The sequence below is a fragment of the Perissodus microlepis genome, chromosome 20 (genome assembly GCF_051167445.1).
Source record: "Perissodus microlepis isolate ML-2025 ecotype Zambia chromosome 20, ASM5116744v1, whole genome shotgun sequence".
Lineage (NCBI taxonomy): Eukaryota > Metazoa > Chordata > Actinopteri > Cichliformes > Cichlidae > Perissodus > Perissodus microlepis.
The window spans coordinates 14,263,883-14,290,313 of record NC_140480.1 but is presented as its reverse complement, the minus strand read 5'-3'; the positions used below and the strand labels follow the sequence as shown (position 1 = coordinate 14,290,313).

The following is a 26,431-nucleotide window of genomic DNA, read 5'->3' as shown; positions in this document are numbered from 1 at the left end:
TGTCATGTTTTTAAGACCTACTGTTAATAATGCCATCATCTTCATCAACTGTTAATCAGCTACATCATCAGTGGCCTCACCATTGTGTGGAACGTTACATAACATAAGCCTCATGTGAAAGAAATAGCACTCGCGATAGCCACAGCAGCTTTATTTAACATGTTTCATAGAGCTGTCTTTACTCCATGTACTCTATGTGCTGCTATTGTTTTGAGCCTTTCTTACAGATAATGGCATAACAGTCATTGTTTTGGTCTGCTGAATGATACGATGCCTGGTAGTACACACAAGACTTCATTCTGTAGGTATCTATAGAGATTAGAAGAGCTGTTCGTGATGCAAGACCTGCACCTATGAAATCACATCATCTTTTAAAAGTCTTTCACCCAGTCTTTTTTGTTGTCCTGCTAATTCTAGTGGTGGTGCTGTTTCTTCTCAGCCTCGTATGCACACATCCCGAAAGCACCAGCACACTCACTAACACATACATAATGTATGGGATCATGGCTGTTGAAACACTGGGGAGTTAGACCTCAACAGTTCCTCTTCTACATCTCTTCAGTAGCTATTACTGTGTGTCATGTGTCTGTGTCTCTATTTCTGGTCTCCTCTCTGCTGTAGTGTAACTTTGAAAAAGAAAAAGCATATGTACAGTTATACAAAGATTTAACCTATTATTCTCAGTCTTGGTCTGTGTATAGATTTAGGCAGTTCTCAAGTCGTCTCTCTCTAACTCTTGCATTAGTAAAAGTAACGATTGTCCAATATTAGTTAGCTCCAAGTCCAACATGATAAGCTCAGTTTTACTAGTGATACTAGAGCAATTCTGCATTTCAATGCAGGATTCAAAAGAGAACTACAAATCAAGCTTTGGTCTCATTTATAATGAGCTAAAGAGCCCTTACCTTCACAGACCTGAGCTTGAAGATAAGGTACTGGCAGCCCTCATTTTCTGACACATTTGCTGCTACAGCAACAGGAAATAACTCTTTCTCTACCTTCTCTCTCTTGGAAAAATAACTTTTTACCCTCAGCTACAAAAGACAATGCACAGTGTTTTTCTTCCTCTCTTTTTTATGATGCACCCATAGCAGCTTGTGTTCAGTAGAGCTGCAGCTTGAATGACGTATGCTTGTAAATTGTATGTGGGTGTATAAATAGACATTGAAATACATCTGAATCAAACACTTAGGGGTTAGAAGTCACTCAGATACAGATTTCTTTTAAGTGTGTTACCACTGCAAGCGGCATTCTATTGGACAATCTGGAGCGCCTCAAAAGGACGCGGAAGGGTACCTTTAGCATTACTATGAGACACCTTGGGCCGTGACAAATCGTAGGTATGTTAGGCGTTGGGAAATAAAATGCTCTGTATTTTTGCTGGTGTCAAATGTCAAAACAGGTCAAATTTGACCAGAACACTAGGTAAGGATCAAATCTCTAATTATATTTAATTATATTTAACAGTGTTTTGTGTGCGTGCCCTATTAGTGTCTCCACAAAACAAGCAAAATAATAAAAAAAAACAAAAAACCCCACTAATAACACTAGATTAGGTTTTCTTGAAACAAAACAACAAAAAAGTCAGACTTTGTAATGTCAGCCTCCATTTTTTCAGTTTTTCTGTTTATATGTAATGTCAAAAACAAAGTATCCAATAGTGAGAAAATAATATTTACCTTTGGCTTTACTCCAAAGAAGGCATTTATTGAGTTAAACGTTAATATTTATCACCAAAATGCACATAAAAAACAGAGTAGGAAAAGTTTGTTTATTTTGTTTGAGCACGTGTTTGTATGTGTACATATGTGCGCATGTGTATGCAGTGTGTAAATGTGTATGCATATGTATATATAGCTGAGCAAGATCTTCCCACAAGCACCGTGCACAGAATAAATCTGAACTCCAAACACATTTAATAAAATTCAACGAGCCTGACTTTGGAAAGGCACAAAGATGTGGTGTTTTATCTGACAAACAGCACTTGAATTTTGCTTGCAGCTGTGTCATAATTGGTTCTTTATGTACACCAGCTCTTTCTGCCCCCTCCTGAGAAAATAGCTGAGGAAAGTCAATGGACTCAAGTGTGCAAGCAGCTTACAGCCCACAAATCAATGAATGACTTTTCAGTGGGAACTGTTTGTGTGTGTGAGTGTGTTACTGCTCGACAGGGTGTGACAACATAAAGTCTACTCATTATGTTGGAGGGCCCATCATTTTCTACTTGTTTAAGGAATCAAATGCTGGGATTGGTGGTGAAAGTACTCAGGCGTGCTGGGAGGTCGCGAGGTCAAACTGGTTTAATAGAACCTCAGAGTGTGGATGTGCTAGCTGCTGCACACGCTATGAACACGGTGTTATTTGGCTGCACGATGACAACCACTTAGCAACTAGAAAAGTTGATATCAAGTTCTTAATTGTAATACAGTGAATATTTTCTTGGTTTGTTCTTATTTATATAGAGACAACATCACTATTGTTTCTGTTATATTCCCTTAAAAGAAAGTAAGGAGCACATAGATGGTTAATGTTTACCATGCTTTGGTGGCTGTAGCTCCAGAGGTAGAGCAGGTTATCTACTAATTGGAAGGCTGCTAATTTGACTCCTGGCTGCTCCAGTCTGCATGCTAAATATCCTTGAGTGAGACACTAACCCCAGGTTGTTCTCTGATCCATCCATTGCAGTGAATGTGTGTGAATGTTAGATAGAAGAAACTTAAACATAGAAAAAAGTGAATGTGTGAATGAGACACGTTGTGTAAAGTTCTTTGATTGCTCAGGTAAAGTAGAAAAGCACTATATAAGACCCAGCCCTTTTACCATTTATCATGCTACTTCCAGGTCCTGATTTTCATGTCATTGGCTCAGATCTTAGTCCTGCAGTGGATGGTAGCCTGTATAAGTTGACTGAGGTTGCACTTCAAGGCCTTTGGCCATTTTGGTTGTCAGAGCACGATGTGTTAATGAGTGTGTGCCTTTAGCCTTTGTTTTGCTTGCCAGTTTCTTATGTTTCTCTTTCTGTTTTGTTCATCCTGATTGAACCCGATTCATCTTTTGTTTCTGTGCCTTCGGTTACAGTGAACAGAAAACGCTTTTAAAGGAGAGCTGCCATTTTCTGTTGATATTCTAGTTTTTCATTGGTTTATAGGGAGGTTTCTGATGCCTAAGTCAATCAATTAATCAAGGTTTTATTTTAAGTTAGTGTTTGCTGTGTTGCTTTGACTGTCCCTGAAATTAACTAATTCTTTCTATTGCTATGTTACTTTCCTTACCCCCAAACCTATCTGGAAATGCAACAACAACAGCAACTCTCTGTCTAATGTGCGTTTTATATCATTGTAGCACAACCAGTTTTGATGTTTCCATTATTTTTAGTTACGTCATTAATGGATTGGCCTGAACTTTGTTATTTTGGCTGTCAAGTCCCGTCTGCAGTTATCCCAATAGGTTAATAATTATTCTCCAAAATGAGTGGTGCGTTTTAGTTTTTTTAAATCTCACAGGTGAGAAGGTTTCATTTGTTGATAATGTTCAATGAGTATTTTAAAATGCTTCTCCTCACGTACAAATTCCTGATTCATCATTTGTTGAAGTCCTCATATCATCATCTTAGCCCAGTGGAGCATTTGGCTCTTAGAGTGCGGGGTAATTGTGGCTCCAAGAGTTTCCCAAAGTAGAATGGCAAGCTCATCACCACCAGCTTCCAGTTTGGATTCCAGAAAATTCATGAGTTTTTTGATAAAGCTTATACTGTAGTCAGGGCTGGATCTGAAAACCCTAAACCATCCCTTAATTATGCTGCTAGGGCTTGAGGCTCCTGGTAGACACGTAATACACTTACATGTGTTTTCATTGCATGTCAATATTTTTTGCCTGCTAAGTGGTTGCAGCAGATGGTTTGATTATGGTGGAAGTCTTTTTCTGTTCAGAGGGATTTCTATGCTCCCAACAAGAGCCGTTCAAAGGGGACTGTCTAATCACTGGCATTCTCTGTTATTGGCACCTTTACACAATTGTTGTTGTGAACTGTCAGTATAGAAATAAAACTCAACTGAAATTGAGTTGAATGAAAGGATATCGTAAAGCAATTCTCAAGCACAGGCTTCATTTTGCTTCAAAGTCTAACAGTGACATCGAGGGTATGTTTAAAAAGGGCATCCAGCAGGCGGTGAGGTTATGTCTCCGATACTGGCACAGCGTCCATTTGGAAACAATTTTTAAAATCAGAATTATGTATTTTTAAAAAATGGTCAGCGAAGGATCTTTCATTGTTTGCCAGGAGGTTTTGCCCCCTATTACCTATGATTCTGTATAAATGTATTTGCACCCTCAAGTTGTGCGTAGCGACCTTACCTTTTTGTCTTGGTCAGATGGAAGATATGGAGTTTTATGCAGGTGCTATTTTTCATTACCTTTAAGAGTCGCACCTCCAGCCTGGCGCAAAGTTAGGTAGCACTTTATAATAAGGCTCATGACTGAGGGTATAAGCCCCCATATTCTTTATGTTGATATTCATGATTGATTTTCTATTATTCAGTTGTGCCTTTTTTTTATTTATGCTATACTTAAAAATACTTACAGTATAATTTGTGTCTCATTTCCTGTAAAAATATCCAGACGTTGGGCTAGGTTAAATCACTCCATAATACAACCTGTGTCCTGACACATTTTGTTTCCCATTAAATGACCAGGAAATGATGCTGTACTTACAGTTACAGCATAGTTTAGTAGATGTACAGCAAAGAGAGAGATGGCAAAGGAAAAGGCTTATAGTGAGTTCTATTGATTGGCTCGGTAGGGACATTGAAAGGATGTGCAGGAAGCTAGAGTGATTAAGGATAAAGAAGGAAATTTGCTAACAAGTGAAGAAAGTGTGTTGAAAAGATGGAAGGAGTATTTTAAGAACCATGACTGAAGAAAATGAGAGCGAGGAGGATGGATGGAGGACAGCGAGCCTTTGTGGATCTAAAGAAAACGTATGATAGGGTGCCAACAAAAAGAACCTATGCAATATTTAATATGACTTATGTACTACTTAAATGTATTTACTGTATTTGTAAGTACTTATCTTTCGTGTAAAAACATGACTTGTCACCCCTTATTCTAGTGACTTTAGGCATGCTTGTAAATTACATGCATACATATGATAATGTTGTAATTTCATATAAAACACATTACAATTCCATGTAATTACAGGGGAATTACGCCCTTAGTCATGGGCTGTACTGTAAAGTGTTTCCAAATTTCCTTCTGTGTTTGGTTGTAATTGAACTTGCCTTCTAAACACTCCTTTGTATTCTTAAGCTGCTCAGTCCCGCTCTTGAGTGGCTGGAATTAGTTTCAGTTATTATTTTCATTTCCATATTTGGCTCGAGATTTTTGCTGTATAAAATATTCTAACAGTTCTGCGCTGAGTACCCGTTGTTAGCCTCTGTGCTTTGTTCTGCTTCAGCAATTATACAGTGAAATACAAAAGAACGTCTTGTGCCTTCTTTATATTCTCCCCCTTTGGTTGAGTCATGTACGCTCTGCCTCTTTCTCTCCTTTTAGCTATGGAGGAGCTGGATGGAGATGAGGTGAGAGTATCCTCAAGAGGACGTCTTGCTGAGAGAGACATTGTTCAGGTACGCCTCGAAATTCGGTTAAGTCCTCGGGTTAGACTTGAGCATGTTTCTGTCAACAACATCAGCATGGGGTTTATGTCCCCCGGTGGAGGACGGCTTGCATTTATAGCACACACTCAGACACTCACTGGGGACTGCCTCATATAGTATGCAGTATCCATATGTATTACACAAGTTTACTGTATAACAATGCCGACGTTTCTCATCCATGCCTTTTGCTTATCACTGATCAGTCAGTGCAAAACCTTGACTAAAAACAACATTTGGTAACCTTTAACAGATAGATTACAAAGCTTAAAGGCATTACTGTAATTGTTACTGTTTCTCATCAGCTATGGTACATTTCATCACACAGACTAATGTCATAAGGATAAATTATAAATGTAATTTTGCTAATGACTGGTTTATATTAATATATATATCAATCATTCTTTTTCACTGTAAAAAAATTAGCAACATTTAAATTATCTTGTAATTCACCATTTATTAACAGTGGTTATTCTAAAGGCTCAATTTAAACATTAAAAAGTGATTTAAAGCCATAAAAGGTTTGAATGGCTCGTCCTTTCTTTCCTGTCAATCAAATTTTCATAGCAACAACTGATACCTCAGGACACTTTATATTGTAAGGTAAAGATGCTACAATGAGACAAAAAATAGAGGACAGGGAGACTCAGTGTTCAAATGAAGAAGCACAGGAAAATAGCAAATAAAAATTGGGATAGTTAGTGAGATGAAGAAAGGGTAGAGGGTAGATGTACAGCAAAGAGAGAGGTGGCAAAGGAAAAGGCTTAAACTGGGTTCTATTGATTGGCTCGGCAGAGACATTGAAAGGATGTGCAGGAAGCTAGAGTGATTAAGGATACGGAAGGAAATTTGCTAACAAGTGAAGAAAGTGTGTTGAAAAGATGGAAGGAGTGTTTTAAGAACCATGACTGAAGAAAATGAGAGCGAGGAGGATGGATGGAGGACAGCGAGTAAGTCTTTGTGGATCTAAAGAAAACGTATGATAGGGTGTGACAGTGAGCCAGTGGTGAGTTGTGCAGTAAGACTGACACATGGGGTAAACCTAAAGGGTGCAGCAAAAAGAAGGAAGAAATAAAGAAATAAATGAACATTTTAATCAATGTCATGTATGAAAATGATGTTAAAATGACGTTTATGAAGTGGTGATATTAATATATGTGTTGATGTGTTAAATAGTCGTAACTTATAAAAGGCATGTGCCTCAGTATTAAATCTGTTTGTATATTTACTTATGTAAAGCAAAAGGATGCAGCGTTCCGGGTGTGTGACCCAGGGTTTTTCAGTTGTTTGTGAGTTCATAGTTTGTGTTCATTTTAAGAAAGGTTTTATATTCTTGCTTTATAGTCTGCTGTTAGCGATCTGATCAATTGTTTCTTTCTACTTGTGATTTTGTTATTCTGTGCTTTAGTCCTTTGCCCAGATTTGTTGACTATAGTTTAAATAGCTCCATTTTGTGATCCTGGTCGTGTTCTCGTGTCTGCTGTCTGGTCTCTTTGACCTCTCCCTCTGTAGTTCGCCTTGTCTCAGTGATTTTTAACTTTTTAACTGTTTTAGTTTTTTCTGTTATGTCTGCACATAACAGAAAAATATCATAGAACCCGTGTTAAACTATATCTTTAGACACTTTGTTACTGGCAGCCTGTTGGAAGAATAGCATAGACAGTATAACAGATGGATGTAGCTATAGTGATGCCTCCCGTTATTTTCTGAATTCCTTTGAAACCCTGTAAAGAATTTTTCTGGTCTTAGTTCCAAGAACTAACAAGGTACACGTCTGACTTTGGAAGCGCTTGCTCACTGAACAACAGCTGTTTTTTTCTTAATTGATAAGTCTTAGCGGTGTTAAGGTAGGGTTAACAGCTCTAAGACTTTACAAGACAAATGACAAAATGAATTACTAAGAAATGAATTCAAAAGCAAAGTGTATAGGGGTCAGGGGAGAAATACTTTTTTTCCTTTTTTTATAGGACCAGAAGTCTTTTTGCAACCACAGCTCTCGCCACCTGGTGGCCTTTTGATAGAATGCAGGTGTAGGGCACAATGGCTTAGTTTTCTGAACAGGAAGCTGCATCTATATTTTTACTGTCTATGCAAAGAAAAATATTATTAGTTCCCATTTCTGTAGTTGAATCTCTGAGAGATGCCAAAGATAACAGTTTGAGAGACAAGGTCATTTCCTGAAGAGCTATTAGCCAGAAAATTGGCATATCTCAGCATGGTGTGCAATGTGTCCTGTAAAAATCTTTTTGAAAACTAGACAAGTGGAGGACAAAAAAGATGTGATAGGTCTAAAAATTGTCAACAGTAGATGAACAGTATCTTAAAGTCATGTGCTTGAGAAACAGCAGAGACCTGCAGGACGTGAGAGATGCATCTGGCCTTTCAGCTGATCCATCTGTTGTTCACTGAAGCCTCATCAGAAATGGGCACAGGGGAAGGGTGGCTGTCAAGAAGCCATTCTTAAGGAATGGAAACAGTGAGAAAAGGCTGAGGTATGCCAGATTACACAAGAGCTGGACTGAAAATCAGAAGCAACAGGTTTGGCTTAAATCATCTTCAATATGAGGTTAAGAGACAGGTAATCCAATTAGTTTCTACAGCCATCTGTAAAACACGGCTTACCTAAGAGAGTTCAGACTGTATTGTAGAATAAAGGTGGTCATACCGAATACTAATATTAATAAGATTTTTCGGACACCGAGATTTTTTACTTTATAAATGCAAGAACGTTTATATTTATTTATGCAAAAGGTTGCTGAAAAGATCCTCATCTTTCAAAAGACACACTTATAACATTCCCAATTCCAAACTCAACAAGAGAGAAACTTATTTCGCTGAGAGTATGGTGAAGAATAAGCGGTGATCCCACTGGAGAATGGTCTGGCAACACTAAACAGTTATTTTAGACAGCCTTTTAGAGATATGAGAACATAAATGGGAAGTAAATACAAGGGCCTCTGATAACAATGTACTATTGAAGTTCTGGATAACAGTGAAGAAGAGTCAGCAAAGGGTAAGATGATAAATGAGCACTTAAAGAGATATATGTATGGCGTCTAAAAGCCGAGAGGAAAAAAATGCATTCATGTTTAGAAATGTTAAATATTACTTCACTTCATCAAAGTTGGTCTTGCTTTTTATTGTTCCATGTGATGTAGCATTAATTTCAACATTGTCACATTTTATGGCAATAAAACACACGTCCTAATCTTGTTTGAGCCAGCACAGAGACAATAGCTATTTTGTAAGTTTATAAAGAATGAAGGAAGAGCTGTATGACTCTAATGGCTCATTCAACTGATGCTCCTCAGCAGTGCAGGCGCTATAGATATGTGCATATGTATCACAAGTTAAAATTAATGAACTGTGTCATAAAGGCAAGTGATAATTGAAGTTTCTCCTTCAAGTATATTGTCAGAAAACAAAAAGAAATGTAAGTTGACTCTCCTGAAAATCTCCATTAGGGTCTGACAAACACATCATCACCCTGAAATTAATACCAGCCATAGGTAGCCAACACCTGTGGTGGATTATAAAACCCATATAAACTAGCAAATCAGGAAGATCGTAATACTTGAGGAAAAAAAACATTATGAACCATAGAAACAGCACTTAAGTTTATCGTGAGTCTTAATTAAGATGTGCAAGAAGTAGCCCAGCGTGTCTGATTCTGCCTCTTCAAAGTTATATTTTACAAATGTAAAATGTCACAGTAGCTTCCAACTGCTCGAAAACCAAGTAAACAAATTAATCACAGGCTATTATAGAAATAGCAGGGAGTCCATCTCATTTTTCAATTCTGGATTTTTAGCGGTCTGAATCGTGACAGTAAAAAATGTTTCTCGTTAGGCACCGCTTCAAGGGCAGCTGCTTTTATGGAAGCAGGGCTCTGTGTCCCACTTGATTGCAATGGACCGCCACAGGATACTTTCAATTTTTTTTTTCATAATCCGTCTTAAATCTCCTTTTTTGCTCTTCGTAGAACATAGGTGAAAATGCTGCAGTCAAGCCAAGAGCTTCATTTTATGTCTTTGTGTTGAGCACATCCACAAATCTTCACACACTTTACTGCAGCTATTTTTAACTTCTCACCGTAAAGCATTGCACTAATGAAAAACAAAATTGACCCCTCACAAGGTTAATAGCCATATAATTTATGCGCTTGTTCTAAAGCTGTTTTTGTATAGCTTATATTGTCTTTGAGTCTGTTTTACTTGCAGCAGTAATCACATTTGCATGCACACAGTAATCCTTTGATTGCCTTTAACCTTATTACCACAATAATTCAATCAGGATTGTTACACTTAGCAGGAAAAATATTCACTCACTCTACATTTCACGCTTTTTTGTTGTTATTGATTCAATATGTGTACTGCCATCACTGAGCACCCGTGTGTACACCTGTGAGCATGAGCGCGCTTGTATTTAAAAGGTTCTTTCATGTAATGATCTGTTAGTGGGTGTGGAGAGCCAAAGCCCCGTCCTCCTGGGCATGAAGCAGGTACGAAGGAGACAGTTATTTCTCTAGCTTCACAGACTGAATAGGGTAGTAGAGTCATCGGCGTAACTTTGTGCTGAACATTGGGGGGTCAAGATCTCTGTCTAAATAAATAAATAAATCTGGGTAAATTCCTAGATGATTAAATATTTGCTGGTAATAACTGAAATGAGTAAAGAAAATGAACAGCCTATTTATGCAAGATAATTCATAATTTTATTGGTTGGGTCTGATTATTGGGTGGGGGGTCATAACCCCCCTGGAAATTAAGCCCCTGAGTAGAGTAGGGCTCCATGGTGCAAACTAGCCTTCACACATGTAGTGTTTTATGTCCACTTAAAAGTCACATTGGCAACATTACCAGGTGAAATCTCAGACACAAAAACACATAAAAGAGCATAAATTTTTTAAAAAGAATATTAGGGTACCTTTTGTCGAATCTCCAGCGTTATAGTTTCATTCTGTAACTCGAATACGTTTCTTTCAATTCCATACTCTGTTTGAAACAATCATTTTACCTTCCCTCCATTTAGCTTTATTCTGATTGGGTGGTCCTCGTAAACAAAATGTTTCAAGACAAGTTTGTGGAGCTTTTGTGCTCACAGCTATGGCTGTGCACCTGAGATGCTCGCGTACATGATGTACATGATGTACATGATGTACATGATGTACATGATGCTAAATACAGCTATTTGTGTTAATAATGCTAAAAGTTAAAGGAAAGAAAATAAAAAAGTAGCTCTTTGAAGGATATCTTTTTTTCTTCTTTTTTTTTCTTTTTTTTTGTTACCAGCTATTGTACAAAACTAACTAAAATTTCTATTAAGAGCTCAAGCAGATTTTCCTTCTGTTCGGACTGTAATCAGCTGACCTGAGCTGCTGCCGCCCTCAGCCACTTTTCCAACTGAGTTAAAGTGGCTGAGGGCAGAGTGTAATGTTAGCATGTTGGTTATGTGCAGCTTTCACATACAGTCTATAACAGTTCTCCTTGTCAGCACCACAACCACACCCTGATTTGAAAGAAGTCAGTAGGTTGAGCTAATGCGAAGTATCTTGGGGAGTCCTGTTTCTTTTTCAGCACATTTAATGTGTGAAAAAAGTCAAATAAATGGTGGTTGAAGAAATGAAAGCACAAAAAATGGCACAAATTTAAGATAATGAATGTAGAAAAACAGCAAGTGAGCCATATGGCAGTTGGGGAAAAAAACAGAAAGAGAGCAAGAGAGATTTCTATGACCATATTAATCATTGCAACATCCTCTGCATGTATTTTCTACTTTTAAAGTACTTTAAAGTATGCTGCTGAAATCATTATCTAATAAAAGCTGTAACCGATGAGACAGCGTCTGAGAGGATTCACTGTGAGGGGGGCAAAGGTTCCCCTCATGCTCACAGTGGTCCTTAAGTAAGGCTTCGGAGGCATGAACAGCTTTAAAATCGATCACTGATGCAACCAAAGCGCTGTCTTACTTGGTATCATTATTTTCCCCTCCCTTGTCACGCAGCACCTGGTGCCAAATATCACATGACAAATGTACAAAATGCAAGTGGTATGTCTTCTGGAGACAGATGAAGCCAGCTGTGTTTCCATTTTTCATGTCTGAAAAGATCTCTGCAAACATTAAGATGACGGAGAACTTCTGAAAGTTTTGTCTTTTGGACAAGACCTCCAGTGAATGTCTACATTAACCTCCTGATGTGGAATTGGGCAAAAAACATAATACCCAAATCAAGCACTCTTTCTCATTATTTAACAAATGTGGCGTCACCTGTTTGTCAAATGTGAAATTAGAAGCTGGTTTATCATTTTTTTTGTTAAAAAAGGACATCATCCACATTGTTTGAAATCAGAATGGACAATGAATCTTGAAAACTCTGCAGCCAACAAATGCAGCTTCCTAGATATGCTAAGAGGTATTCTTTGATACCTTAGCTGCTGTCTCATACAGTAAACTTAGAGAGTTATAAGTACTGTATCTCAGAGCTGCTGTTTCCACATATGCTGCTATATATTATCCTAATGACACCGAGGTCCAGGGCTGATGGTCCATGTCTTTTTATTCCCAGCCAGTGATGTTTTGCCCAGCATGACTGTAATGCTGTAATACCACGTATTGTCCTGCGTGGGAATAATTCTGTCCGAGAAGGTTTGATTCTACCTTTTACATGGCATGAAATGGCCAGTTAGAAGATCCACATATTATTTTGTACCCATCATCACTGGCCTCCCTGCATCATTGCTAGTGTGGCGGTGATGCAAACATGGCATCCGCGGTCTTGAGCCCACTGTTTCTCCTTGTGAGAGTTGGTCAGATGGAACCTTTTGCACAACTGCCAGGCTTGGGAGCATCCAGCATTCACTTGAGGATTTTGGTACTCCGGAGACACCGTCAGTTTTGAATATCAGTGGCTTTTTATAGCTACCTTTCAGTGTTATTTGTCTAAGGGAAATTTTCCTTAATGAGCCTTTATCTAACTGAATCCATCCGTACTCTGAGTCACTCGCTAATCTTTTCACGGTTTGATGATTTCTTCAGTTTATGTGAGATATTGGCAGTTTTCATCACTCTCGCAAAACATTGCATTATTCCAGGCTTTTTAATCTTTTGGGAGATCTTCAGAAAAAAAAGATTTTTATGTTGTCTATACTGGTATGCTACTTGCATAATAATCTGTACTAAATAAACAGGATGTATATAATGATTTCTGCTTTTAGTTCGTTCCATTCAGAGACTACATTGACAGATCTGGCAACCAGGTCCTCAGCATGGCTCGACTAGCGAAGGACGTCCTTGCCGAGATCCCCGACCAGCTGCTGTCTTTCATGAAGAGCCGAGGAATCGAACCGCGACCAGCCCTGTCCTCCTCCCCACTACCGCAGCTACACAGACACATCTGACCCCCGACACAGTCTCTGCCTTTCTTGTTTCTGCTTCTCCCTCCTTGCTTACCTCGGCTCACGTCCCTCACTCTTGTTTTTCACTTTAAAAGCAATAGTGAGAGAAAAATCGACCCGCCACTCACCCTTCTTCCTCTCTCATCACCCGTGGGGATAAACAGGCACATCGTAGCTACACAGCGGGTGTCATCCCTGACCCGCCCACTGCTGTAGCTCTAAATCGCCCTCTTATTGCTTTCATTTACTGTTTGCGACTGAACCGTGACCATTCCTCCCCTCTGATACCAGACCGTTCAGAGCCTGGCTTTTTTTGTTTGTTTGTTCTTAATTGTCTGATTCCCCTCTCCAGACACATTTGGAACAAAAGGTTTTGCTGTTGGTCTTCGGCCAGTGTTGCCACTCATCACATTTGGCAGGAGTGCTGAAGCTAAATAAATTCAAATCTCTTGATGAGGAATAGACTCCAGCTCGTATCAGGTGCTGTGGGGTTATTTAGGGCCAAGTTTCGACTGATTCTTTGGAGTGACCGATCACAACAATAAAATCTATTTTCACCCAGCCGTTTTATGATCTCTTATTGTTGCTGAGCCAAATCTGAAACTGTAATTGAGAATGCGAACTACTTTAGTATAATCCATTCAGAGAAAATAGAGTCCTTGGGTTTCTCCTTTTTAAGGTAGGAAGTAAGTGTTGTTAGAGCTAATATGGGGAATCCAGTCACATGTGGCCTGTCACAGACTTAGACGCACACTCACCTCTGTCAGACATGCCACACCCACACTCTCTTTGCCCAGCATGGGCCGAGGCTGGGTGCAGATTCCCCTCCTGCTGTTAGAGAAATGCCAGACTCTCCGGCTGCCCTGCAGAGAGGAGGAAGAGGGAGGAAGGAAGGAAGGAAGGAGAAATTGTAGGTGGGAGTAAAGGGAACAGAGGGGAGGAATGGGCAAGAGAATGAGCAGAGAAAGTGAGGAGAAAAGAGATGCACAAAGAAGCGAGGAAGAACAAAGCATCCAGAGATCTGTTTTGTTTGAAGGGAAAGAACAATGAGGCAGATGTGAGCTGGGTTGGAGACAGCAGCAGAGAAGGCTGTAGCTCAGTGCCGTCTTTAGTTGGAGAAGCCTTTGTATGCATATTTACAAGGTGTGGAACAATCTCAATGAGGGATAAACGCACATTCTATGAAAAGCAATATACCTGACTTCCAGTGTAATGTTTGCCCTATGCATGTCCCTTCCTCTCCCCTGCCATGACTTGACATTTTATTCCCCAGAAGACTGGAGCTATGTGCAAAGTTGGCAAAGCCTGACACCTAGTGTTCACCCCTTGTATAGCAGGGTATCTTTATTATGCATGACTACTGTACATTTCTATACTAACTCAAACAGTACCCACGCATGAACAGATGCAGCTCATCTTACTATCTTAATTCAAGACAGGCATTCCAACAAACAACAGAGGCCTGTGTAAAGAACTACAAGCATCTTTGTGAAACGTGTCACTCTTCATAGTTAATGTCAAGTGTGACAATCGTGGTTTATATGGGATGTTTTATTTGCTGTGTGACCATATAGACTTTTTCTAAAATAATCCGTTTCAACGTCATGTTTATTGCATGTCAGGGAAGCAGAAGTGTTGCAGTGTTTAGATAATTGTCATCACTCAAAGCGATTGTCCAAAATAATCTGTACTGTACATTTTCATTTGCAGATTTTGGAACTAACTTGTATGTCTTGCAGAAACATGTGAAATTACATGTATTTTTGATATTTTGGCAGGGTCATGAAAAACAGAAATGCAAAGACTCTGCAAGATGCCAGTGGTATTAGAATGTTTTCTGAACTTATTTAAAGCCCTGCTGTGATTTTTGTCTATCCCCTACTGTTGTCCTATGGCTGTATGAACTTAAAGGCAACCTACTATGCTTATTTCTAACTTCATATTTTTATTCAGGTACTCTACTAAAGTTGCTTTGCATGAGTCACAGCTCAAACATAATCCTTATTTATCTTATACTGGGGCTTGGTGCAGCGCATCAGTTCGTAACCTGTCTAAACCAAGCTGTTTTATGCATTTCTGCTGATTGGCTACCCAACATAAAAATCTGACTTAAACAGCAGATTGGTGGAGCTTTGTGCTTGCTGACTGCGCTGTGGCTCTCGGTTGACCCTATCAGTGATATCTGCTCTGTGAGACATCATACAGAGCCAAGGTTAGAAAAAACAAACTGAAAAGAGAGTTTTCAAAGCAGCTTGAACCCTGAGTTTTAGCTTGCAGGGATAACTGACACCTACCCTGAGCTCATTAGCTGAACCTTTGGTCATGTGAGTATAAGGAAAAGCATAATAGGTGCCCTTTAAAAAAACAAAACAAGATGGTTAAAGTTTTATTGTATATAAATGTTCTTTTTGCTTACAGTAAAGCTTCAAGAAACTTTTACATCTGTATTTCAAACAGCTAAATTGTATGTTGACATTTTTTTAGAATGTCCATATAAAGGGAATGTAGATGTTTGACCTAGAAACCCTTAACTGTTCTGACAAATATCTTGTCGTGTTTCAATATGAGGTTTGACTATGTCTGTGTTTACGCATATCACCTGAAGGTGATGATCTGCAGTACAATATATCCAAACATAAAGCAACACACTCTTGCTGGTTGTATGTTGTATGTAGTAATTCATTCAGCAGCACTATAGAGATCACTCAGAATGAGTTCCAGCTTTAAATTGTTGGTTCATTAAAAAGATTAAAGAGCTTTAATACATAATGGTGGTGCATTTTCTTCATTACCGATTTGGATTCATTGCCCTATATCTGTTTTCATCTTGTCGTGAAAATAAATACAGTACTTAACAGAGCTCCTCAGTGAATCTCCACCTTATCACAGTGGAGGGTTTGGGTGGCTCAGTGATCCCATGTTTGGCTATGTTGTTTCACAGGGCAAATTTCCCTGGGTAAGGGGCCACGAAAAAGAAAAAGAAGAAAATCCAGGGACCAGTTTAGCTTGCCCAGGATAGGGCTACCGGGGCCCCACCCTGCAACCAGGCCCAGGGAAGAAGCACCTAGTGGTTGGGCCTTGGCGTGTATCCTTGTATCCTCACTGGTTCACGGTCTATATGTTGGGGTTTGCCTAAGTGGATAAGAGGGCTGCGTCCCTGCGCCTTCAGGTCAGGAAATAGGTCCTGACTGTCATTTGCACAAAATGCACTTGGTGTGGTGCTAGAGGGTGCCCTAACTGGTCACTCCATTTTCCTAGTGGGAGACTTCAACGCTCACTTGGCCAAAACCAGTGATACCTTGAGGGGTCTGGCTGGAAGAAATGGCCTGCCTGATACAAACCGTCTCGAAAACCTGCAACTGAATCTCAGTTTCAGGAACATTTTCTTACCTGCTGTGCATTCAAAAATGTTCTTTGAAGTCTCTGAACTTTTTCTAGCACATCCTGCCATTATGTCTTTTCTACTATTAGTGACAAATTGTCAGTGTAGACAGAACTGAATCGTTTTGACCCGCCCACCGCCAAAAATCAGAAAATGTTTCTTTTGATTAAAATTCTAATACGTTCACTGTGTATTTGACCAGCTTTGCTAACATGTATCTATGTGTTACATAAGTAATTTAATTAATATTACAAATTTAGGTTTAGTTTTTGGTGCCCAGAGCAAGTACTGACTATTACCACTCATTTGTGGTAAGAATAATTTAGAAACCCAGTGGATGACTTGGGAATCCAGTGGTTTTAAGATACAGATAACAGATATCCAATTCAAGGCTTCCAGTTTTATCGAACAGTTTCTTTGAAAAAACAGATGATTTTTAAAAAGATAAATTATTGTCAGACAAACAGCATTCTTGCAGACACAGTTAAACTGATTTGTCAGTAGAACTGGGTCTACAAAGCAGAAAGCTTCTGGTGCCAAAGCCCATTTCCTTTGTGAATATACAAATATCTGTTTTGAGAGATTATGGTAAATTTGTCTAAAGTGGAAATGAGAGAATAACAGAAGAAAAAAAACAACCTTACTGTTCAAATTACTCTCAAGTATCCACAGTGCCAACACTATTCAGTTGTAATTTTGATGTAAACCTAAAAGTCTTTAAGTGTTTATTCTGAGTAATTGAACTTTCAGTATTGAAGCTTCGAGGAGTCTCTCCACAGCAGGTCTGACAACATTATTTCCATCATAGTTCTTCAGGTGTTCATTAAAAAACATTTAAAAAAGGTAGATAAATATTTTCCTCTGATATCCTGATTTTGAAACAGTTACTGTGTTTGTTTCATAAAAGACTTGGTCTGGCAAATCTGTTGGATCCTTTCAGTTTATTTTACCAGACAAACAGGTCTGTGGAGATGCAGTCAAAATCAGATTACGTCATATTTGCCAAACCTAGACCTCCTGGAAGCTATGCAAAGACACCATTTATAGACTTTAGTTCAGCTTTCTATCAAATCATCTCTGAAACTCTTGCCATTGCAATCACCCTGTTTGCCCTCTCCATAGCAACCCTGGAAGCTCTCATAAACAGTGTGTGCATCGATACTGAAATAAAGATACTTTTCATCTTAACTCTTTAGTTACCCTTTATGACTGATTTAAAGTTTAGGTAGGTAATACACATTTAAAACAAAACAGACTTTTTGGTATAACTATTCTACATTTTCAAACTGAAAATGGCTACTTGAAATAACTTTTAAAAAAACTTTCATATTGTATGTCCCCCTCTGGAAATCGACTATGATGCTTTGTACAATTTTTAGTTTACAGACTTTGAAATTTAAACCTATTATTATATTATATTATTATAGATAAAGCTACCCAGCAGCATATATAAGTAATTAAAATAATCTCAAGATGCAACATTAACAATGTATACATATTAATAAATCAGTTAATACAATCCAGCAATATAATGTATTTGAGTACCTGCAGTTTAGGTACATATTTTAGTTCCAGTTTGAAGGAATCATACAGTTTGATCCCAGGTCACCCAGATGCACCATTCTTTGAACTATGACAACAGTGGACCCGTTGGTGCCAGATATGCTGTGACGGCCAATTGAACACAATCACCCAAAGAGACAGAGGAGTAACTCTGACTGGATGTAAAGGTGTTTCTAAAAGAGGTGTTTTGAAGCAGGCCAGAGTCAAGGAAAGTAAGAGTTCATTCAGACAGACTGAAAACAGGTCAGGAAATTACCTCTGAGCAAAGTGTAATGTTACTGCAGATAAACTGCTTTTCATGTAGCAGTCACCCAAACATCTTTTTTATTTTCAGTAATCCAAAGCACCTCAGTGTGCTACACCTCTGGACAACAAGCAGATCCTGATGTCATTACAACGCTCTTCTTTTCCCCCCCTCCTTTCTAAACATAATATTTTATGAGTATGTGGAAAGAAACAAGGAACAACATCTGGCAAAAACGTGTGTTTTTAAAGGGACTTGAACAAACCTGGTTTTGTGGGACTTTGGGTAATAGGTCAGAGAGGCTTAGCTCAGGGAAACTTTGGGTAAATATAAATGAAGCTTTCAAGCCCTGAGAGAAAAAAAAAAAAAGCAAGAAACTGGAGGCACACGTGAAATTTTCAGGAAGCTGCTTTAGGGCTACCGGGGTTGGGCAGACTACTGTCAGAATGTGCGTAACACTTTTCAAGAAAATTGCTTTAAGTACTGGTTACAGACAAAAGAAGTAGAGTTTTTGAGTTTGATCCAGAGTGGTTTGCTTAAATGTTAACTAGGACCAAGGTAGGGTACAGCTCAGCAAGACTTTAAGAATACTTATGAGATTCTACAATGTCTGCGCCTAATTCAAAGTGTCAGAATCCATCATATAAGCTGCAAATTAAAGTAGAGTAAATAATCAAGGAGAAATAAATCGTGTCAGATTTTAAAAGACTCCATAAAAGCACCAGTAGTATTACCTATAACAACAATGCAGCCTTTCTGTTTTTCCACTTACCTCACCACCAAGCTGCTTTATAAAACAGCTTTTTTGTTGTTGCCATGCTGTCATAGCCGAGAGGTGCTGCAGATGAAGGTAAAAACCAAAGAGAAATAAAGAGCAAGCTGGCAAAATCTCATGCTGCGTAAATGCACGTAATGTCTCTCTTGAGGGGATGACTCAAATACCTTTAAAGAAACACTTTGAAATTTAATCAGATGATAATTTGAACACTACTCTCATACAAAGCCAGTTAGCATAGTTTGTAAACCTATGCTAACCGGCTATGCTGGACCAGTGTTTATGCTAACTGGGTTGAACCGTATTGGCAAGAAGAAACAGCTAGCTCTCCTCTTATAAGCACTTCAACATTTATTAAATAGATAAATAGTGATAACTAATAGACTTTTGTTATTTAATCCATACAAAAATTGGGAAAATCTTTAGGACATAACTATATCTAACTGAGAGATGTCCAGTCAGATATAGTTTTCCACCCAACTTTTACTTTGACCTTTTGGTTGTGCTTTATTTCTGATGAGTCAAAGAGATATGTCAATGCTTTACTACATTTTCTCCTTTGTGAAGAAACAATCTTTGAATGTGGATTTTGAGACTAGCTGTTTGTTGTTTACGCTAATCTAAGCTAACCAGTTGTACCTACCATAATTGTACTTACCAAGTATGCATTTTGTGTATTATATAAAATGTAAACTCATCTGTAATTTAAAGGTCTATATTTTAATGATCTGCATGAACTTTTTCACACTAAGGAAAAAGGATCCAGCTTAGCCTGGGGCTTCTGAGGCAACCCGCTATAATGTGAACTGCTATTTTGGATCAAATTATCCACTAAATCCCTGGTATATTTTGCCATGACAATTATGTTAACAGCATACTTGGAAGACACTGCTTGCTACATATTGCATTTATTCTCATTACAGTCAGTTCTGTTAAATCCAATCAAAATTGATGATCTCAATGCAAGATGTCCAAAAGTACCTGACAATACTTCTCTTCCTCATCATATAATCTTTGCATCTTTTCCCATCACTGGATTCTGTGAATAGGCTGAGACATAATTTAAAGCTATTAAATCATGATTTGGCCACTACATACTGAAGCAAACCATTTTTTAGATCAGAAGAGACTGAGGAAGAAGAGGGATATATAATACCCCTGTTTTGGACTTTGAATAAAGGCAATGCTTTGTTCTCTGTGTCTGTAAACGGTTTGGATTAGGACTACAGATGCAAGACTTGGAGGCATAATATTCTCAGCGGAGCATGGCAATAGCCATGAGAGCAGCGCTAAACACTGCAGCCTCTGTCCAGGAAAAACAGTATCTGGGAGCTGAGGAGTCTTGGAAAACAATGTTGCAGATGACTTTATTTAGTACCTTTTACAGTATAGCACATCCCACAAGCAAAATGTCAGACCTTTAAGGTAAACCCCCAAAGATTTTCATTGTGTCGGCCAGATTTGTGACACCATTTATGCTCAGTGTTAACCTTTCAGATCCACTTTAAATGCATCTGAAAGATAACCCGTTGACGTCTTCCTCCATGGTATCAAGTCCAAGCTCTGTCTTTTATGAAAATACGACCTGTACCATTTCTTAAAGATTGACGATCATTGCACATTTCACTGAAGAGGCCGTAAAGTTCTACTATGACAACAATGAATCTAATATTTTCTTGTGCTTCCATGCATCCATTCTTTACCGCTTATCCTTTTCAGAGTCGCAGGGGGCTGGGGCCTATCCCAGATGTCTTAGGGCGAGAGGCAGGGTACACTCTGGACAGGTCGTCAGTCTGTCGCAGGGCTAACCCGTAGACAACCATTTGCAGTCACATTCAACACTCACATTCACAGCTTTGGGCAATTTAGAGTTTCCAATTAACTTATCCCCACTAAGTGCATGTCTTTGGACTGTAAGAGGAAGCCGGAGTACCCGGGGAGAACCAACGCAAACACGGGGAGAACATGCAAACTCCACACAGAAAGACCCCGGCCTGATGGTGGAATTGAACTATGGACTTGTACTTATTTTTTTAAAATAACAGATTCAACAACTGTCAGCAGTGGCGGTTCGTCAATAGAGGGTGCCAGGGCCGTAAAAATATTACCAGGAACAAAATCTAAAACAACATACATTAAATACATACGTACAGTTTCCTCATATAACATGTGTTGTTGCCTGCAGGCGCTGACCAAATTCCATTTGGGAGTTTTTCAGTCACAAGCGTCTGAGGCTGAGTTTCAATTGGAGCTCAGGGCGCAATTCATCGCTGCCCAATTAACATTGGGCTACCTGCCTTGTTGAAGAATTTGATTGGACAGTTTGGTGTCATACACATACATGTCTTGAAGAGTACTGTATTTGAACACAGAGAGGTTCTCATATGCTGCTTTAAGAGCATATGAGACTCAGGTGACCCACAAGTATCTACACAGTGTAAATATTTGTGTTTTTAACCTCCTAGGACCTGGCATCCACATATGTGGACATCACATTTTGGGTTACTTAGACCAAAATACTCAATTTTGCTCTATAAGGGCCTGATATCCACTTACGAGGACATTATACTGCTACTGTTCTATCGAAATTTTAAATTAATATCCTCATATGTGGCTCTCATTTTTCTTAGAAACTAAAATTAGGTTAAAAAATAAAATAAAATCTGCTAACTCTTTGTTTTTACATTTATCAGGCCCCAATCAGCCGAAATATCAAAGAGAAATTAAAAATGCATGCCGTGGAAGAGTTCGGGTCTTAGGAGGTTAAAGTTATAAAATATTGATATTAAAGTTTTTGTGTTTTTTTCCTGATCTGTAAGATGCTTTACATTATTTGACCCATCTGCCCCAATCACTTGTTTTTTTCTTCGGTGTATGTGTCTTTAGGCTTCAGAAGTTAAAGAGTTAAAAAAAAATTTATATGTGTACAAATAAGGCACAAAGGTAAATGTTAAAAAGACCAAATTCTTGTGTGTCTATGTGTGCATTAAAACATTAAAATATCTCAGCTGCTACCAGAAACTATGACAGCAGTGTTGCTGTCGTTGACTAAATATTGGTTTTCCTTCTTCCACTCCTGATGATGACAATGGTGACTCTCTGTTATCTACAGCAGCGGTCCCCAACCCCCGGGCCTCGGACCGGTACCGGTCCGTGAGTCGTTTGGTACCGGGCCGCGAGAGTTGAGGCTCAGGTGTGAAATGTATAGTTTTCAGGGTTTTTATCGTTTTTCAGCGTTATTTTGTTATCGTTTTTATCGTTTACTCGGTTTTCCTGGGTCTTTTCACGTGTGTTATGAATACATTTTCTTTTTTTCGGTACCGGTACTAGTTTTATTTTGTTGTATTTATCCGCGACACCTTAAAGGCCGGTCCGTGAAAATATTGTCGGGCATAAACCGGTCCGTGGCGCAAAAAAGGTTGGAGACCGCTGATCTACAGCTTTGTGCAATCCCATTTATTCCTATCCTTTACTCCGCCACAAAATGTTCTTGTGTCTTTTTTTCTGGTCTTCTTCAAAAGGGGAATAATCAAACTACTGCTCATAAAACAGGAAAGTAAACTGCTGTTTAAAAGTTAGAATGCAGTACCATTAATGGAAAAGCCTAAATCATACTTGTTTATTGAATCAAATAAAAAATTAAAGCAATATTATAAGCACTTGATCTACTCTGTCACTATACTGTATAAAACATCATGAAATTCAACAGAATGGAGACATAAATCTCACAGCAGACATTTTGCATAACGCGATGCCATGAATGTGCTTGGGTCTGATATACCGTCTTTCTTCCACATTAACAGCATGTATTTATTAAACACCCACTCACATAGCAAGATAACGGCTTTCCATTAGCTCCTGAAATGGGATACTGTGGCTTCAGGAAACAAACTGTTAGTAAAATGAGCTCTAATGAGTGAAAAAAATAAGAGCTAACTGAGGGTGTACGTATATACGGCCAATGTTTCACATAATTCCCTCCTGTAAACAAATGTGTGTAGGCAAACGTAGGCAGATAAAAGATTGACCCGTGACATCTGTTGACGACAGAATTGGTTGACGACCTTGAAAGGCGGGTTATGCACTCTGTCCCGATCATGTTTTGATTGGTTAAACAAATAACAAAGGAAGAAGAGCAAACATCAGCAGGATGTATGGACCCTGGGGGATTTAGGTCAGACTGTCTTTCTTTTTTCGTGATCTTAGAATGAAAGCACAGAAGCTAATATGATGACATAAATGTTTTAAAAAATGTAAATTATATGACAAAGCTATAATGTCACAGTCTTCTTTAATAATCTATACAAAGTAAATTTTTCAATGTTATCATGTCACATGCTAAGACTCCTACTACACTGTGCATAGGATTACACATACCGTATATGTATCCTGCTGTTTGAAAATGGAAACATTAACAAGGTCACTTAATGTTTAAAAAGTCTCATTTTAATGTCCCTAGGGCACCTTCCTCTATGGATACATTGTAAGCAGACACATTAAGAAGAACTGGACATGGCTTTCAAAGAAGGCTCTGACTCAGCCAAAACGAAATTAGTATTGCCACTCACATTTGTTTTGGGCACAGTGCTCTGGTGGGATTTTATATTCCATCTGGACTACAAATCCTCCAGGAAGAGACAGGATGTGTCTGTGGTAAGTAGCAAGAAATAAATGGTTGGCTAACTCTGACATTCCTGACCTCCAGTCTTGACACTTGTCAGCCAACATGTGTTGTATGTTTGTAATAAACTAAATGGTCTGGACTCTAACTAAGATCACTTCAATGACACCTTTTTTTATATAACTGTATATTAATAGGCCCTAAGTGACAGCTATGCGTACAATTAACTATCTTTAACATTGTGAGGACTAAGTCGTCCATGGTGATGACTTTAACCCTAATCCTTTGCTATCAGAATATTTAATTTTTTAACTGCCAGATCTTAGCAGGAATCAGGAAGCTAAGAAATAATCATTCGACCTGTAGCTGACATGGATTAAACATTGTCTACTTTAAAAACAAAAAGGTTCTGCTTGACTTTCACAAAAAAATAAGGTTAAGGTTAATGTTTGAAAGTAGGGTTAGGGTCAATTCCAACCACAGTGTGTTAAAAAAAAAATCAGCATACAACGCAGTTTGTTTGCCAAGTATCTGTATGGCTTTGAGTGAGAGTCAGTACGAGGCATAAGGCAAAGCAGTTAATCCATCAAATAGGATGAGACTTGCCAGGTTAACTAAAAGCCAACTAAGCTGTCTAAGAAGTGCATTAGAGTCGAGAAGGGTGTTTGTACCAGTGTGACTGTTTGTGTTGGTGGTAGCAGCATGACTGGATGGGGGAGTTGGAAGAGCTGAGGTTCTTTGCAGTTTTATTAAAGCCCCATTGCACAATTCTCAGAGGGCATCTTTGTTCCCAAAAACACTTTTTAAAAAACAAATATGAGTTACTGTTAGTATTGTTAGTATCTCAAGAGAGCGTCTAATAATAGAAGTGAGTGCGTCTATACTTGTATTACTCACATTGCGGGGACATGATTATACGCTTATATTGAGGGACCCACGCACGTTCAACTCAAAGTATGAAAATCTGGTTAAGGTTTATGTAAGGTTCAGGCTAGACAAAGTTTAGAGTAAAGGCTAAGTTTACAAGAGTAGTAGTTTTTCAGTTTTTCAATGTGTGTGTGTTTGTGAAGGGTCAGCTGCTTGTGAAAACTGTTCTTGGAAGTGCATTCCCAACATTTCCAAAAAACAAAACAGGTCACAGTTGAATTAATTGTATGTGTGTGTGTGTGTGTGTGTGTGTGTGTGTGTGTGTGTGTGTGTGTGTGTGTGTGTGTGAAGGGAAATAAACCTGTTCAGATCACACAGTGGACTGTTTACATGGCAGGATTAAACTCTCCAGGGGTCTGCTGGTCAGCTGGTCAGCTGCTGATGCTAAATCCAGTTACAGCATGAGCGCCCAACCCATGATAACACTTTAGTAAGGGTACAAACACTGTATCTAACATATGCATTTAGCAATCATACCAAAGATCCAACTGATACCCACCTAAGACCAAAGTCTCAAACTGTTTACATTTACATGTGAGTACTTATGATTTTTATTTTGTGTTCTTCCATATGCAAGAAACTTGTCATACAAAGGAAGTATTTATCTATCTCCCGGCCAGTGGTTCTTCGGCGAGAATGCCAGCTCTTTTGAGGGTATTGCCTGTGATCAAAGAAGCACACATTTTACCCATTTCAGTTTTGGCAGATTGCTAGCGTTACCAGAGGAAATAAATCAATTTGATTAATTAAGTCCATCTGGGGCTTACATAATATGCATATGTGTAGGTGTTTGTGAGTTTGAATGGAGCAGCCGAAACCAATTAGTATGTGGGGCAAAGAAAAGAACCTCTGTAGGCTTCATGTGACTGTTGCAGTGAGTAACCGCTCTGAGCTCTGCATTTCCTCAAATGCTAGCAGCACTACAGTTCTTGCAGTACAATTTCCAGCAAAATTTTGCTTGAAAAATATCTTGGGACCTGCAATTAGTCCCAAACTCCAGTAACTTCTAGCTCATGAAGATACCAGGGCTTCCTGACATTTTTAACAAGCTGTCTATTGATATGAGCAAAGACGTAATCTACATGTGGAAACAGTGAAGTCTTTACAGGGTGCAGTGTACAGACTTTGTCCTTCATCTCCTTGTTTTTTCTCCTTTCATTACAGGAATTCTCTCTGACTCAGGTATGTGTCAACTGGGAGAGGCTGAAACTCTGGTAAATGAGCCATGGTCCATTCAATTAGCAGGGAAAGAATGTTTAAACTCAAACTGTGATCCCAGTCAACCTCACGTTAGGTATTTACTGTATCCAGCAGCAGTGGTAGGAAACAGAATACCTTTCAATGAACAGATTCTTGTGTTTCAGAGCAAAAAACTACTAATAACAGGCCCGATTCCACTCAAGTGTCCCATTAAGTCAATAATGTGAAAGTGAAGCAGCTAAATGGAATTGAATAATCATTCATGACATCATTTATAATTACACTTCACTGCTTTGGTGCTGTTGTGGCAATAATTGTAGTAGCAGTTGTAACAGAAGCATCAGTAGTTGCAGCAGTAAAAACACTACAACAACTTTCATGCTGCTAGATGTAGCCTGGTAGTAGAATTAGTAAGTATAAGCAAAATCAGTAATAGCAGCACCGGTAGTTGTATTTGTGAAAACAGCCATAAGAACAGTAATCCCAGTTGTCCCAATCTGGGGTGTTCTTTGATGGCAGCTTCTTCCAGCTCAGGGCACTTGCAAAACTTAAGAATGTTTTGTCGCCTGCTGCAGGAAAGTAATACATGCATTTATTACACCAGGCTTGACAAACATGACCATATTACCCCGGTGTTGGCTCGTTTACATTGGCTTCCAGTACATTCTAGAATT

At 38.8% G+C, this 26,431-nt stretch overlaps 1 protein-coding gene across 2 annotated transcripts in view; it reads left to right on the top strand.

Moving 5' to 3' along the window:
- LOC146364268 (copine-9-like) overlaps window positions 1-15,814 on the top strand; it is a 98,134-nt gene extending 82,320 nt beyond the window's left edge. For both annotated transcript variants that reach the window (XM_084916378.1, XM_084916377.1), the window contains 2 exons: window positions 5,551-5,624; window positions 12,866-15,814. In XM_084916378.1, coding sequence (XP_084772504.1) covers window positions 5,551-5,624; window positions 12,866-13,048 — 257 coding nt within the window. In that variant the 3' untranslated portion in view covers window positions 13,049-15,814. The remainder of the gene's footprint in view (window positions 1-5,550; window positions 5,625-12,865) is intronic.
- The last annotated feature ends 10,617 nt before the right edge of the window (window positions 15,815-26,431 follow it).